At 39.3% G+C, this 17,300-nt stretch overlaps 1 protein-coding gene across 1 annotated transcript; it reads right to left on the reverse strand.

Annotated features, from left to right (window-relative positions):
- Nucleotides 1–1,804: 1,804 nt before the first annotated feature.
- Nucleotides 1,805–5,582, reverse strand: LOC129104701 (FAST kinase domain-containing protein 5, mitochondrial). Its single transcript, XM_054615507.1, has 2 exons — nt 5,493–5,582; nt 1,805–4,861 (listed from the first exon to the last, which is right to left on the reverse strand). Exon 2 carries the CDS (start codon nt 4,831–4,833, stop codon nt 2,386–2,388), a length of 2,448 nt encoding a protein of 815 aa, XP_054471482.1. The 5' UTR covers nt 4,834–4,861; nt 5,493–5,582; the 3' UTR covers nt 1,805–2,385.
- Between the last annotated feature and the right edge of the window lie 11,718 nt (nt 5,583–17,300).

Raw genomic sequence — 17,300 nt, forward strand, 5'->3', positions numbered from 1 at the left:
AAGTCTGTGTCCATTACTGAAGTGGTCCTAACTTAAATTGTATGTCCAATAGCCAGTTATAAAACAAAGTGCTCCAAATCCTGGGCTTTTACTCTCCACTCTACTGGATCAATATGGAGATATGAAGTGCATGGGGCTGATATGGGCCACTCAATAGCCTTTACACTATTGTTACTTCTCTGAGACAGAACATTCAGATGATCAGTTTGGATATCCAGCTTTTAGGAATGCTAGTTGTGTCTGGGCATTAGGCATGCCATTAAGAAAAAAAAACTCCCTGCAGGATGTTCTTGCCTTTCCTTAAGACAATGTCTCCTAGTCAGAGACCTTGAAGCTGTGTTCGTCTCCTACACTGGGACAGCTGGCAAGATGGAAGCACTAACATCGGTTTCTGGGTCACAAAGGGAAAGGGGGGGAGGGGATGGAAAGGAGAAACATTTTAAGGGGAACACAACACACCTGTGTGTGCTCTCTCCAGTGTTTCCTTACACCAAGGTCTCATCCCAGCTTGTCCTTGAGGGAGTAACAAGGATATCCTGCTTAGCGATGTTTCCAACCCAGGATATGACAGTCAGCAAGACATACACAAAGCTTTCTCATACCAAATTATTTTCAAAATTGTCTTCATTGTTATACATTTGGAATAAAACAATGTCCATTAACTACAAAATGTAATTTTGTCTTGCTTTTCTGACAGAGACCAAAGTGGTTATTTTTGCATGTCTTTGTTCTACAAACATATTTACATTGCTCATTAGTATGATTTTTATGTTTTTCTACCTGTGATTTATGAATTTTGATAGGATGCATCTCAGTTCTTGAACTGTTGAACTGCATTGCATCCACAAGTTATAATAAATAAATAAAAACTCTATATAAAAACGATAAATTACAAATTATCTATAAAAAAAAAACCATGAATCTGCCTGCTCTTAAAATGATTATGAATGGATCAGTTCAACCACCCCCTTTTGTTGTTCTAATCTTTTTACACTGCTTAATGTTTATACAAGGTGTTAGAACAATATGAAATGTGTCAAAGAAAAAAGGACATTTTCCTCAACAGATAAAAATACAAACACTCCCTAATCCTGCCGCAGTGGCGGAATTGGAGATGGAAGGATGACCTCCAGAGCAAAGTCATCTTATTTTGGCTTGGAGGAGACAAACATGGAAACATTAATTGTATCCCAGTGTGAAAGAACTCATTTCCCAGAGTCAGCGGCTGCAACTAGTCTGTCACTTAAATGCTCAGACGGTTGCAAGGTTTCAAAGGTAGTGTTTAAAGTCTCGTATGATCTGCCATATTAAAAATGATGTTTTTCACCCAAAAATGAAATGTGGAGTGTACTTCATGTCAATAACACATTCTGTTCGTGGGAAGCCTTTAACATGCAATACATTTTGAGCCTTTTAGTGAGGCAGGAAGGCCAGACAAAGTCATCAATTACTGCTCCCAATAGGCTTTGAAACAGGCCCGCCGGAACCCCCCCCTCAATTTTTTTTTATATTGAAGCTATTGTTAGATCAGTCTTAAATGAAAAGCTGTTCAAAATGTATGACTAAGTTCAGTAGTATAGGTGCCAATTCTACATAGAACATGATTAAAACACCCCAGTACCCTGTGCCAGACACATTGTTAGAAGACAAACAAATGAACAAAAAGTGCGGTGTGGAACAAATCTTATTCACCTCAACTGGAGCAGGAAGTCTGTCTGAGCTTTGTCTAGAACGAGGCATTAGGCACAGATGCTTTACTGACATTGTGATCATTCACTCTGCTAGGAATTATTTTGGCTCCCCCTCAGAATTAAACTGCAATTTTAATCCAGACTTAATCAAATTGCATAACAAATCCCACAGTTCATGAGCAGCCACAATACAAAGAAAAACAACATAAAAGTATTTAAAGTTCACATTAGTTGAAACAATCAAGATGGATCTTTGACGTGCAACGCGAGCAGCAACATGAAAACAGATTTGATAAAGATGCCCCGACCTCTGAGAATACGATCATGATTGAGTGAGTTTGATTAAGTATAATGAAAATCATTGTTTTGTCTTTACTTTTCAACAGTCCTGGAAGGCATGAACAAATCTAAACTAAAATTGAAATTTTGAAAATAAATAAAACCTATCAATCGTATGTAATGATATGATTCCCAAACCTTGACTAGGACAATGAGAAGTTGAATGTGTTTTGTTTTTTTTATTAGCATTATTTTTACAAAAAAAGTCTTGAAAGGTAGCACATTTTGACAAAAATCCTGAAGAAATGTTTCTTTAACTTAACATATATAGTGGAGAATGGGGGGGGGGGGGGTAAACAAGCTGTTCATCTAATTAAGATGCAGTTTTCTGTGCTTTGCACTAACAAACAGAGAATCATTGCAGACTGCTGTAGATTTTGCAGTGCAGATATGCCAGCTTCTCAGTCCTGCTTTTCCTCAGCATGGGGAACCACTCCTGATGGCTAAGCTCTACAACCCTGTAGCCTGCTAACTTCAACTGCCTCCTCTTCATGGCATGAAGGCCCAACAAGTGCTGTGAATTGTAGCAATAGTGGTTTCTGCTGGAAACTTGGATTGCGAGTTTGACTGTGCCTTTGGAGTCCTGAGCCTTGAGTCCTGAGCCTTGGCTAGAGGGTTTGGCAAGAGTTTCTATAATGTCACTGGTCAGGTCTAGCTCTTTGTCAAACAGTCTTCTATTTTCATCAGGCACTACTCTGTGAAGAGATGTGGGCCTGACTGCAGGAGAAGGGGTTAAAGGTTCTGTGGGTTTTTTTGTACTGGTTAGCTGTGTTAAAAGTTCCTCAGTTATTGTTACTCCTACATTGATTCTTTCCCAACCCTGATGAGAAGGATATTTGGATGAACCGTTATCTTGAGATAGCTCGGCTGTGTGGGATGCTGGGTTCAGAGGTATTGGCTGTCCAGTGGAGTCTAGATGTACTTCCAAGTCAATGGAGCGAGTGTGGGGGAGAATCATTCTCTTAGATACAAACTTCTCTCCTCCCAGCAGATCCTGCAGAGCAGATTCTGCCTCCCGAACCTCTGGTTTCAGGCACACGTCTGATTGAGCAAACTTCCACAGCATTTCTACCACCTCCTCTCTTAGTTCACAGCTTAGCCGCGGGCCACTCCACTGAGGTAACTCCAGAGCCACGGCTTCATCTAGAGTGAACAAGTCTTTTTTCAGCTCCAGCTGCGCGGATTTCAGTGCCAAGTTGACAAAATCAGGACTCAAAGCTAATGCAATTAAGTCCTCTGGAAACTGAGAGACAAAGGCCAGGCCTAGAAGACCGGTAAGCAGATGCTCTGGGTATCGTTGGAATTCAGCTTTCCTCCTTCTCAGGGCCTCTGTAAGGCTCGGATAGAAGCTTGGGCTCTGGGCTGGGAGGAACCCTAACGTGCCAAAGGCCCACAGCAGTTTGCATGAGTCTTTGCTCCTGCAGTGTGGCACCAGCGAGGGAACTCTCTCAGCAATTGCCACGAGGATGTCATCATTGTGGTAATGCAGCGCTGAACAGGCCAGTGCCACATGCATTAGCCCCTTGACACCCATCCCGTGGGCCCGTCGAGGAACTTCCCGTGACATGGCCTGCAGCCACGCCCTGTGATACAGGTAGCTGAAACGCAGGAATTTCAGCACATTCACCATGGCAAAGTCGCTCATCTCCTCCACAAAAGAGTGTGCCTTATCAATAATACGAGTCACTGCCCCCTCAGATATGGAAGTCTGGGATTTAAACAGCCCCAAGCACACAGCACCAACTTCCTCAGGGTAAAGTTGCTGTAAGTGACGCATGAGAAGCTGCTCTACAGGGTGGATCAAGTCTTTCGGGCACTGCCTACCCTCTCCCATTATATACAACAAATGCACCAGCTCAGGGACACCCATCTGTCCCTGATGCAGGCGGACCGATTCATAGAGGTGCTTTAAGAACTGGGGGACCTTCCGCCCAATACAGCGCCACAAGTCAGCAGCTAACAGCAACTGGTGTAAGCTCATCTGGTTGGCCCGGCGGCTCAGCTCGTCCTCATACAGCCCGAGTACAGAGTGGGCAGAGGGCATGTCCAGCCACACAAACGACTGCAGCACCTCCAGCAGCTGCAGTTGAGTGAAGAGGCGAAGGTGTTCCACAGAGTAGCGTAGGAGCATGATAAAGCGCATGTCACTCTTCACCAATGTCATCTTGTCCGGGTGCAAGCGGCTGAGCTCGGCAAGAAACTGACACACATCAGACGGTTTCATGCTGCCTTTTAAAACAGTCACTTTTTGGAACAGTGGAATGGCCTCTTCCCATTCCATTGGACGAGGACGCTGGGTGAGGTCAAGGGTCATGGAGGCATACCCTGTCCGACATTTGTGGAAGGCACGTGTATCTACTTTAACATCTGGAGGTGTATGTTTTCTGTAGTATGGTGAAAATGATGGCCTCTCAGCTTCAGGGCCTTTGTTGAAAGCTAAGTCAAGAAGTGTGTTTTTTGAGCTGGAGAGATGCCGCGAACAACTCACGCTGTAGTGATTGCTCTGTTGCCAGAAGGAAGGTGCAAAAGTGGAGAGACACTGTTCGTCCTCATCAGTATCTGTTTGGCCCCGGGAGGTTGCAGGGTTCCACACAGAGGGATGATATGAGGAGGGGTTGTAATACAGCCTGTATCCTCCTAGGGGAGAGGCTTCCTGGTGTTGCAATACTTCTTTCTTCCCCCCATGATCATCCATCTCATCCTCTTGTTTGACAGGCACATGCTGAGCCTGGGTAAAGTCCTTTCTCACGGCTGTGAGGTAGCGTAGCCTGGGCACCCGGCGACTCAGCACATAGGCAGCCATCACTCGGCCCGACTAAAATGACATAGGCCTGATTTCAAAAGAAAGAAAGCAATGAGAAAATAAAGGTGCCAAGTCGGCCAAACACTGCATTTTAGTATTATTATTATTATATTTTATCATTTATCTTTCATGTCTTTTCAAAGAGGGTGAATATATCTTATAGACCTGTACCAAACATAACTGTCATAAATATATTGTTTAATAGAAAACGTCCAGTATAGTCATGATACAAGTCATGATTACGTCCCCTTATGAGTACCATGATTAAAATACTCTAAAGGAAGTATTCATTTCTATGGACAACACTGTTTATAAACAACTGTAAGACACACTCACTCACAGGCAAAATATTTCCTACTAATTACATTTCAAAAGTTGTATTACAAACATCCAGGTTAAAGGACATGTCACCGTTAACGTTTGTCAGATTGCCTCTTTGAACTAAACCATGAATCTACGGTAGAGGGTGACTCGACATCTTTTTAACCAGAAGATACCTTCATTTTGTTTTATTCAGTGTTGTGCTCTGACATGCATGTTTTGGCCAAAGTAAAGCAGCCACATTATAGCATGGGACTGTGCTGTCAGCAGGCGTAGTGCATCCTTAAAGTCACATCCCTCATATATATGCATATCATGTAACGGAACATTAAACTCACCTTTAACTCTCCAGCATCAACAGAGAACTGTTTTTAACAGTCTGAAACGTGAAAAACCTCTTGAAGTTAAGACGGAAGGGAAACCAACGTGCTACAACTACGACCGGAACTCAAGTACTTTAACCTTCAAAACAAAACGAAACCGAAACAGTAGCTAGGCGATTTAACCTTCCAAGTGCTACAAATAGTTAAGATATCATGCTGTGGTGTACATTGTATATTGTAGTATGGGAATAATTAGTGTCCATATTATATTCCATCATGAATGGCTGAACATATCGTGTCGGACTTGTGGTGTTACTTTATTTTGGCAGGTTGATGTGGCTTCCGTGAAGAGCAGCCATGACTTTACGGAGTGAACAGAGCTTGACCTACGGCAACCGGGTAGATTCAAACGTCAGGGCGACAAAACTCAAATTGAAAAAATATATATTTCAAAAAATAGTCAGCAGGCGCCTGCAGTTATGAGTTAAAGCAATATTTGTGGTAATTACGACAAACCTTTGCTTAATATATATCTTTTATTTTTATTTTTGTCAAACCAAATTTTAAAAAGAAAATCTTAAAGAACTTAAGTATATCATAAAATACTATCATTATATTAGCAAACCAGTAATTTTACACTCGGTTTCGTAACCAGCATAATTATGTAATAATTGTTATATTCATTCTGTAACAGGGGATCTGTAAAAAAAAAAAGAAAAAGAAAGAGAATAAGCCTTTCAGAGCTTTTTTTTGTTATTGAATGTTGCTTTATTGTTCTATGTTCCTTGAGTGTTTTCTGATGCTGAATACAATTGAAACATTATATTGGAACATTTCATTTGAAGAAAGTCCTTTCCCAAACATATGACATTTACCAAGCATATTAATAGCACATCTATTGATTTCAGATTTATGTTTCCTTGCAAACACATGCCATTCATTTATCAATTTCAGCAAAGCTTTTAGATGTTTGAAAAACTGTTTATTCTTTGTGTATACATAATGTGTATAAAAAAAGAAAAGTACATTTTCAAATATTTTCAGTATGTTGAATACATGTCAGGATCAATACGCCATTAAGAGTTCTGTTTTGTTACATGACGTGAGGTCAGTTTCAGCATAATCAACCTCAGTTAAAACAATATATATATATTGTAGCCGACTGTTCATTTTTGTTTTTAACTCAGCACTAATAGATGTGGTTTTTTGCACTTTAGGGAATCACTGCTGACATAGACCCCATGACTATTCACTTTGGCAATGCACATAAATCAGTTAACATTATGAGCACATACATATTTTAATCCTTTCCACAAAAACCACAACTAGGAAGCAACGGCTAAGGAAGCCCTGAACTGCTTTAAACTAATGCATATGTTTTATTAATCCTTTGTGGTCTGAGTGGCTCAAAAATTCATTCTTTGAAATGAGAATGGGATCAGAACTTTTGCCAAACAATAGTCTTTGCAATTATAACATTACAAATATACTTTATATTGCATTATGTTTAATAGCTATCATTTTTAGACGGAATTAATCTTAGTGATAGGTCAGACTTTAAAATGCCGTGTTTAAAACTATGCAAACAGAAACTAGTTTTCAGTGGTTTCCTTCCCTGTGGAACAAATCCAACCCTCTAGTGTTAAAGTGAAAAGTCATTTTTGAAAATGTAGGATTGAGATGTACCCTTCATAATTGATTAATTTAAAATATAGATGAACAACATTTTGTATGTTTTTCAACTGATTCACAATATATGCATTTAACTGCTGTTCCCTATGGAATTGCAGAGGTAAACAAAACTTTAATAGCATCAGAAAACAATATCTGTTATGTCATCCCCACCACCTCATCTCACTGTTTAACATAAAGTATAAGGAAAGTAGACTAAAGTGTAACTAAATGACACAGAAATGCTTCACAGTTGATTCAATATTTTATTTTTATGTTTTTGAGTAATGTGTTGAATATAAAATCAATATTTATTCATTGTTTATTCCAATTGTAAAGCCCCTTTCATTTGTCACATTTAAACAAAACTAAGAACTAATAGTTAATACATTTAAATCTTGTTATTTTTTCAATATTCTTGTATTTTACATCAGTGAGCAGGAGGGCAACTTTAAATTCAGAGTCTCTATTTTTTGATTTCCCATGACTGAATATAGTGTTGAAAGGTGACAATCCCCCGCTTTTCAACTTTAAGGAGAATGCCCTTTTTGTGTGTGTGTAGGACTATTAGGTTTTATACAAATTTGTTTGATATTCAATTCAGATAACCTGTAATGAAAAATGTCTAGCCATTATTCAGTTATCAAATAAGTTTGTATCACAATTGCTTTATATACTACTTACTATAGCCTAAAATTTCAAAATCTTCAACAGGCTTCATGTATCCGTACCCAGAAACAGAAAAGTTTAATTTTAAGTAGTTATTTATCAAGGATTAATGTTCATGAGCCTGTGTGTGTGTGTGTGTGTCATGTATAAATTAGTTATTACCTCATATTGTTAACAAAAATAAAATAAAAGGTTTTCAACAGCAGGTTGTATGAGCAAATTAAACACCAAAAGACACCAATTTATTTTACATTTTTAGGTTTTCCTAAAATACTATGATTATGATTTAGCTAATCGTTTTTATTCAGGGACATCAAGCCAACAATTCTGTTCTATGTGTGAGGAATCTGTGCAATTCTCTCTTTAAAAAAATAAATAAATGATTCAGACCTTAGTCGGAAAATGTAATTAATTAATTAAAATTGATCCGCTATTAGAAATCACCCTTAAATCCCCCAAAACTCAAATATTGTGTAGTTAATACAGCGGGAAATTGCCGTTTAAGAAAAATGCTAAATGTTTGAAATGGTTTACAGTAAGTGCCATATTGTTAACAAACTGCTGTGACTTATTTCTGTTATTATTTATTGTGTTTATTCGTTTTCTTAAGACATTGTTTCATAACACTACGCAGGGAAAACACCAACACAATTAACCCGTCGGTTGTTTTGTTGTCGCCTAAAACCAAAACAGCCTCATTGTTTCCTTGTTTTTCATTTGTATTTTCCTCATGGAGAACAGTTTGCGTTTATCGCATGTTTATCAACAGTGTAAATCCAGTGGGGAAACTTGAGAGTCGCACTTGGAGAGGAAGTAGTTGATTTATGCTAATGAAGGAGTTGGGGTTTAGCTACGCTGGCTGGGAGCCGCCCTTCATTCACCACATGGTTAAACCTGGACTCCACTCGCGCCACTTTCGCAATCTTACTACGATTCACAAACTCCTTGCAAATCATAATAGTAGCACATGGTTGTGCTTTTTTTTTTTAGGAGGGGGGGGATTATACGTCGTAGCTGTTTACTCAAATTTTGCGAAGTCTTTTTTCTTTTCTCAGTTTTGCAGATATCCCCTGAAACAGTGTGAGTAAACGGTAAGTCTGTACAAGTGAGTGAAGATGGTGGATTTTTTTTTTTTTTTTTTTTTTTTTTTTTGTAGAAGCTCTCTATTACGCGCATGTTATTGGCAAGAAACCTGTTGTTAGCCCCTCTTTTTTTTTTCTGGAGACACGGTAATTGTCAGAAAGTGAAACAGTCGGCTCTGTATGCGACGACCGGAGCCACACTTTTCACGTGTACTTGGAAGGGGTTGAAAAAACCCCCGTTTTAATTGTCAATTTCCGCGTTTGAAAACAATGTTGCAAAGGGGCGCATCGCATGGCAACCTCTCCTCCACGGCTGGAGAATGAGGGAGATTTGAAAAAGCAATGTGTTGCTTTTGCTGCACCTCCCGAAGTGATTGCACACTGCGTTAACACACTTCGGTAGTAGCTGCAAGTTACGGACCCGTGTGCTCCGGTTGTGGGATCACATGGTGGCGGAGTATTAAGTTCTCGGTGTTCACTTAAAAAAAGTGCCTGCAGAACAAAGCAGCAGCAGCACATGGGGGCTGCAGCAGGCCGCGCGCGCCTTTGCTACCCCGTTAGCTCGCTGCTAACGCGAACAACCCCGAGGATATGGCCAAGTTGCATATTTGACATTTGCTTTATTTGCTACGTGATTTAAGTGGAAAGCGTCAGTGTCCACAAGCACTTGGGGCGCATGCATTGATGTTTAATGTGTGTTAGCATGCACGGGGGAGCTAGTCAGAGCAGCTAGGTTGGCTAACAGAGTGCTGTGTGGTGGACGGAGGGTGTTAGCAAACCACTGCCTGCTCACTTATTGAGCTGCCATTATGTCGATTTTTTCCCCTTCCAAATATACCCAATATGTGTCTTTATACATCTCTATCGGATGAGTCTTTATGCTCGCCAGGTTCGCATGTTTCACGCGTTAGCATGTTTGGCTAGCCCATGCTGGCGGTGAACTGTTTTGATGGAGCGCGTCGGACACCACTAGCTGGTTGTGTGCGTAAGTTTGCTCTTATCGTGGGCACGGTGCGCGCACAGTTCACATGCACCTGGTATCAGTGTTAAGTGCACGGGCGTTTTAGGCGTCACCATTGTAGGTGGACTTGTGTCCCGGGCTATCCTAGTCGGTGGAAGTAGTTTTATTAAAAATGCGGACTCCTCGGCGCCATGTTAGCGCGTGGGGGAGGGGTACAGCGACGTGACGGAGTGTTGCTGTCTTTTTGCAGCCCTGGTTAACACTCAGGTTTCACTTTTTTTTTTCTTTTTTTTTTTGAAATGTGTTATTGAAGATGTTACGACACGTGGTTGCGCCCCCCCCCCCCCCCATGAACACACCTCAATTACCAAGTTTCCCCCCCATTGTTTTGCGCATCAAAATGCACAGTGATAAGGCAATTAGGCGGGTTGGAGGATACTTCCGTCCTTGGGATATTCAGGGCTTTTGTGCAAAATTTGGAAATTGATCACTCATGATCACAGGCACGGTGTGCACCAATAACTAGGTGTTTTCATATTGTCTTACTACCAAAACAGGCAAACAGAACTGTAAACATAACCTACTTGGCAGAGGTTACAAAACCAGTCATAACTAGGGTGATTCTGCTTGGTGATAACAGTCTGAGCTGGCTGAACTGATAAGTTATACAATGCACTCATTGCGAAGTTATTGGCAATTTGAAGTAGCGCTAGAGTTGCTGATCAGTTTGAGTAACCGGTGATCAAGCTCCAAAATAAATTCGCAATCCTTTTATCAGACAAAATAGCTTACACTCTTGTGGTTCCAGTTTTTAAATACGAGGATGTGATGCCTGTCCCTTGTTTTGTTTCACTGTAAATTGATCATCTGTGAGTTTGCGGTTGTTGGTCCGAGATAACAAGCACCTTCAAGACATCACTTAAGACCCAACATTTTTTTCCCGTAATTCCTTAACACTTCGTATTCGACACAATACATTATCAATCAAACCATGAATTTTAGGTGATGACGATATTGTTTTTAGCCCTGAATTGACGCTCCTAACGTCCTCCTGATATTATCTCTCATTTGTGCTTGCAGACCCCTGTGCACACCTGTATCTCCTCTGGGAAGCCCCTCATTGTGGATTGTAAGGCACCCTAATTCATCGTCTCACTTGAAAGCTGCCCGTGGAAGTCATTGTGGTGTCAAAGTGCTTACAGTGCAGGTAGTTCTATAAAATCTACTGCAGTGAAGGCACTTTCAGCGCTATTCTGATAATGGCAACTAAAGGAGCAGGCTTATCCATACACATTACTGGTTTATGCTTGTTCAGAATAGGCTGAATCCAAATCACGCGTGAATACACATCTGGCAGGACCCCATCACCATCCTGCTCTGATGTTTGGACCTGCTGTTCCGTAGTGAGGCAACTGTCTGAGGCGACGACCCTCTTCTCCAACGCGCTTGACATTTGTGAGGCATCATGTCAATGTTATGCCTTTTCAGCAATAATTAAGTAGGTAATTACTGGGAGATACAGACCAAATAATGTACGTTTGAACTTTGTTTACGTAAATTTTCCTTTTTTTTTATAAACGATTGTTGTGACAAATCATTGTTCAATGGGTATCTGGCATAACTTTGCTTGCACCATCATGCCTTCCGCTAGTGCTTATGCTAAGGTGCATCTAGTGCAGATAGTGAAATAGACTAGCACCTACTGCCCTAAGTGCTCCTTCTGGCATAAGGAGCTAGGTCTCTCATCTCCCCTGTGTCTATTCGTGTGTGTGTGTGTGTGTGTATAAGTGACTCGTGTTTAATTGAGGCAGTTCTCTGTTAGTTTTGCATAGTTGCGCTCCAAGAAGAAAGAAGTTGTGCAAATCTATGCAAAACTAATGGTGGCCTGTGTTTCCATCTATATACTCTTTTGTGTTTATTGATTCTTCCTCCATGGTGGTCAGCCAGGTTACCACTACAGCTCTGTTAAAGACATGTTTCAGTAGTATTAAAGTGCTTATAGTGCAGGTAGTTTTTTGAAATTCTACTGCAGTGTGAGCACTTAAAATACTTCTAGATGCTAGATTTTCTTCTTGGAAAAACTGCAGAGGAAGCTTATGTACATGGGTCTCTGGTTAGTTTTGCTGGTTTGCTTTCAGCTTTTCACTGTACTGCTGTGCAAATCCATGCAAAACTGATCATAGAACTGAAATGAGTCTAATCAGAAGTGATCCCTTTCTGAGCAGGTTGGGAGAGGGAGCAATGCTCTGTACTGGTGTGGTATTGCACTTGTCCCGGCCTGTTGAGGACATGGGGAATTGTTCTGCACGAAGTTCTCCTGTGATTATGGCCCAAATAAGTCTGATACATTTGTTTTGAATTATCATCCTTATGTTACACTCTCCATCTTGTCTGCTGTTCTATTATCTGTAACAGTCAAACAGCAAATTGTAGATTAGTTTATTTGCTTCAGAGTTAAACCACCTCTTTCTCTGACAACTGTTTTATAAGGTGTTTATGGAAATGTTTTTGTTTTTTTCTTCTTGTCACTAAAACTGTGTAAACTCTGTAATGAAACTGACAATCACAAAAAAATATAATTCTATCGGAGATATTTGTTGCTTTTCACCAGATCTAAACCACATTGATAACCTGGTTGGATGCTTGAGCAGATTTAAATAATGTGCATTACTGCAAAGAATATATTTGTTGATGAAATAATTCCACTTTACTTTATATCTTTTTTTATTTTTTTTTAATATGAAAAATATCAGTGGGGTGTTCTGAAGGTAGATTGGAACATTGATTCTTTTTTTATTTTACCATGGTTTGGTTAATTTTCCATCAATCTTAAAGTTCTCAAAAGTATTGTTATTGTTAATACTTGAAAAATGAATAATATGTTTTCTCTTTCTCTATGCAATTTTTTATGTTCATGATACTTGTTTTTTATATGAAGCTTGAACTTTGACTGTTGGATGTCTTGTTATTGTGGTGAGTGATTGACAGGGCTGTGATGAAACAATGCACATCTCACTTGTCATCAGCTCCCAAGTTGTGTTTGAAGTAACTTCGCTAAAATATCCCTGTGTATTAGATATCTTTGGAGGTCTAAATCATTGCAATGTATTTTCTAATAAAAGATACTTTTTCACAAAAACATTTTTTCAATACCTCATTCAATTTGTGTAGAGCCAAACTATATCACTCTCAAGCGAAGCAGAAATATATGTTTAAATGTTATATGACCATATGATGGCTTAATTAAGTTGATACTTGGCACATGTGATGTCTGTTGCATGCTACTGAAAAATGTTTGACTTGAGATTTATACTTATCTGGAGGTTCAGTTTCACAAGTTCTAATTTTTTATAAGTTATGCTACACTATAACAGTAATCTATGTATCTTTGTAACTGGCTAAAATTATGGTAGTTTTAAATGTCAAATGACTGAGGACTTTTTTTTTTTAAACGCTGTTGTCACTTAGGCATGGACGTATAAAGCATGAATGCTGAACTTAACATACATTAAGGTTGTCATTATGCATTTAGAGCACACCTTGAATATTCTTGAAATTCCAGATCTGCAGTTCATAACAGTTGAAAACAAAACACACGCTTAGCGGCTGGTAATTATGGGTTCATCTTCATGGACAATGGGAAGTTTTACATGCTCTACAGCAGCTATTTTACAAATCATGTCTAAAAAAACAAATGTGCTGATAGCAGGTGTTACTTATTGACCCATAAAGCCCGTCAAGCTTCGGACTTGTATTACATCTAGTTACATGGGATAGTTTTTTTTTCCTTTTGATTGTCCCTCTAAATTGAGTGTGCAGTTACATCTTTCCCCAGCAGAGGGAGGTATTTGTAAACTTATTAAATAGCTTATGGAAGGGTGACTAGCAAATGATCTGTATGAACTGACACTACAAACTAAATAAAGCATAATGCAAATTTAACACTTTTCACCTTAAAATAATTTGTAAAGTATGTTAGAGATGATGGCAGCTTGAGTTTTGTATTTGATGTGTCATAAATACTGGCAAAATAAATTGGAATTGGTTTTCTGTTGCTTTTTACCCTAAATTCCATTGTCACAATTGTCAGAAGCAGGTATGTATTATAGATTTAAACAAGACAAATGCTCCATTTATTGCACACACACATACACACACACATCCAGCCAACCTCAGGCCACTGAGCAGAGGTTTCAATATTGTGCATTGCATGGTAGGCTGGCAGAGAGAGACATTCACTGGAGTGTTCACCTTTCATTATCATGTCCTCTTTACTTGACAGTCAATATAAATGGGAACCATCCAGAAAGGACACGAACTCAAATAATGCATTCCTGCTTGTCAGCCCATGCTTCTTGCTCTCCAAACCTCTATTTATTTTTATGTCTAGAAAATCGTATCCCTCATTGCTGCTTGATTGTGGATTGTCAGGTAGGTGGCACCTGTCGTTTGAGTTGTGTTAATGTGACCAAACTGTGTCAGAGATCATTCAATACAGCCTTATTCTGTCATATGACATTCAGAGCACCAACAATGCAGCAAACAACCATTTGCTGTATAAAGGTATAGTGGAATGATGTCTACCAAGTCACTCTTTCTTTATGTGTTGTAGTCTGAGCTTCTCTGTGCTTTGTTTACATAGCCGGGCCAGCCGTGCATGCCTTTTGGTAGTGCATGTTAGTGCATGAGAGCGTGCCCCACTTGTTGATGCGAATGCTCACCTCCCTTAGCTGGGGTTCAGCTGGGGGCTGAAGGCATCGTCAATATGTTAAATAAAATAAAACCTATGTTTTTTTCAATACCTTCATGTCGAAAAAAGTATACTAAATTGCTACCATCATGTAGTACACACATTTGTATTACTTCTGTGTGATTAATTTATTGAAAATAGGTATTTTAATTGAAAAGGATTGCAGTTTTTTTCCTAACTTTCATAATGTGACATGACCCAACGACTCAAAATGAATACCAAAAAGTATAATTACACAGGACGCCCAGGACACACCTCTTCTTATAGTATTATTGAACAAAATAGAAGAAGCAAAGAAATCCCACATGTGTCATCTTTGTCAAGTTTAGTAATTGACTTTGATTTTAAATTTGAGTTGCTGGGTCAAATTTAAGGGAAACTATTGAAACAACTGCCATAGTTTTCCATTAAAATATCTATGTAAAATAAATGAATTACAAGTAGCCTAAGTAAAAAACAACAACTTCTGTGCTATATGAGAACAATTTACTATATGTTTTAAGTTTTTTAGCCAATGTTGGCAAGTCAGCATTGTCAGCCACCGTCCTTCCTCTTCCAGCATCGAGTAAAACTGAACAAGAAGACACCGTCAGTCGCATATCCGATTTAAAACCAACTTCTCCGCGTTATACCCATACTGTTATTTTTTACCCAAAAGGAAGATGAAAAGAAGTAACTTTATTATTTTGAAAAAAATATTCGCTAAATGTGAATTTAGTATCACATTTAGTTAACAATAATTTAATATTAAAGTAGCCTAATAATAATATCCGATGGCACTCTCAGGTTATTGAATAGTTTAAAAGGCTTTGTTGTTTGGGACATGTATTACATTATCTATGAGATGGTGATGAGGGAATATTTGCTCATACGTTATTTGGTGTAGCCATGGGAAATGAATGCCTGTCTCTTTGCAGATGCCAGTTGTCTCAAGTCATTCAAAGGCAGACTCTAATTAGGACACAGTTAATGTTCCTTGCTTCAAGTGTTGGGCTTTCTGCCTTTCAGCTTGATTGTGTTGTTCACATCTCGTGGACCTATTCCTCCCTAATCTGTATTCAGAGTTCGGCCTTGCTCTCCCTCTCTTGCTTTCCCGCTCTCTCTCTCCCTATGTTGCTCTCTCTTCATCCATGGCTAGAAATGATTCATTTTACTAGCCCCTTAACCCATGACTGGTCTTTTTCAGCTCAGGTCTATGCAAAACTGACCTTTTATATTGAACAGTTATTGCTCTCCCTGTCCCTCGATTAGAGAAGATGATATGGGACACAACAGCCAAATTACAAGACTGTTCATTCATTATCTGGGTGCGATGTGCTTTCCTTTCCTCTGAATAACAACCAGAATCTAACACGATAATCTATATGCTGTGATTCCTCAAGGAGTGTAGTGATGGAAGGCTGTTCGTGCACGCTTACATTTGTTGGGTTCCCTGTTTAATTTATTGTTGAGACTCTGTCAAGGCTTTCAGAGAAAGAGGATCTGTAAGTCATTCTTCATGGTTGTTTGTTTCATCAAAATGTAATAGCCCCCAAGTGTCTGCAGATGGCCTCAAACACTTAATCAAGTCCCGAACACAGACTCTTGTCCTGATAGTAATTACCGAGCCCCAAATGTGTCCGCTTATAACTACCGAGTAACAAGTGGCACTCATGATTGTCACAATTTAGTAGCTATCAATTTGTTGTTTTTAGCTGAAGTTTTTAACCTAGAGAGATCAATACAAGCCTACTTTCATGGTTATCAGGGTGCGTCTGATTTTACAGAAACCTGGTCAGCTCCTCTTAGTACTTGTAGAGCTAATTGAATATTCAGAAGGGACCTTGTGTGTGTGTTGATGTTACGTCTCAGGGGATTGTTTAATTCTGCTAACAGACACAAAAAACCCTGTGTCAGCCGTGCTGCTGAGGCCGCAATCCACTGCTGGCATTCCCTCTAAAGGGGGTCTGTTCCTTCAGTTGACCTCTGTGAGTTAACCGTGACTCAATCCCCAGGATCGTGCCCGACCGCAGAATGAACTCCAATTTTACATATGCATATGGCACACCACAGCTGTCAATTTATGCTAATGCTCTTTTGAATTAGCCATGAAAAACAATTAATTTTCAGCAGGTTGATTAGGAGTTTTCACAAGGAGCTTAATCACAATCTTTTGTGCCAGAACACTTGCTGACTATGTTGCTTGTGCAGCGAGACATGGACAGAATTCAAAGAATGTCCAATCGAGATTAGGAAACAATCTCTTGCCTGCTTAATATACTATACACACACCTGATCTGTCGAGATGTCAACAGGACCCTTGTGATTTTTTGGAGTTAGTAGTAGTAGTGTAATAATTATACTAGTAATTCTAAGTAGACAATTCTTGCTAGTAACACAGACTCACACATTTTCCATAATAAAGTTAAAATACACAAGTTTGGGATCAATTGACAGTGGTACCAAATATGACACTAATTTTGTGCTTGTGTAATATTTATGGCCTAATATCTCAATAAAACTTCAAAACTAGACAAATGTTGTCACATGATTCCATCAATATAATATTTTACACACATTTGTGTTGGGCTGCGCTATAAATGTACAAGAAATACAATGAAATTATAAATATTCCTATATAATAAAGCATGAATGTATGATTTAGGAAATGAACAATGGTTGCAAGTTATATGTGGATCTGGGTGTACAAA

This window comes from Anoplopoma fimbria, chromosome 16, assembly GCF_027596085.1.
Source record: "Anoplopoma fimbria isolate UVic2021 breed Golden Eagle Sablefish chromosome 16, Afim_UVic_2022, whole genome shotgun sequence".
Lineage (NCBI taxonomy): Eukaryota > Metazoa > Chordata > Actinopteri > Perciformes > Anoplopomatidae > Anoplopoma > Anoplopoma fimbria.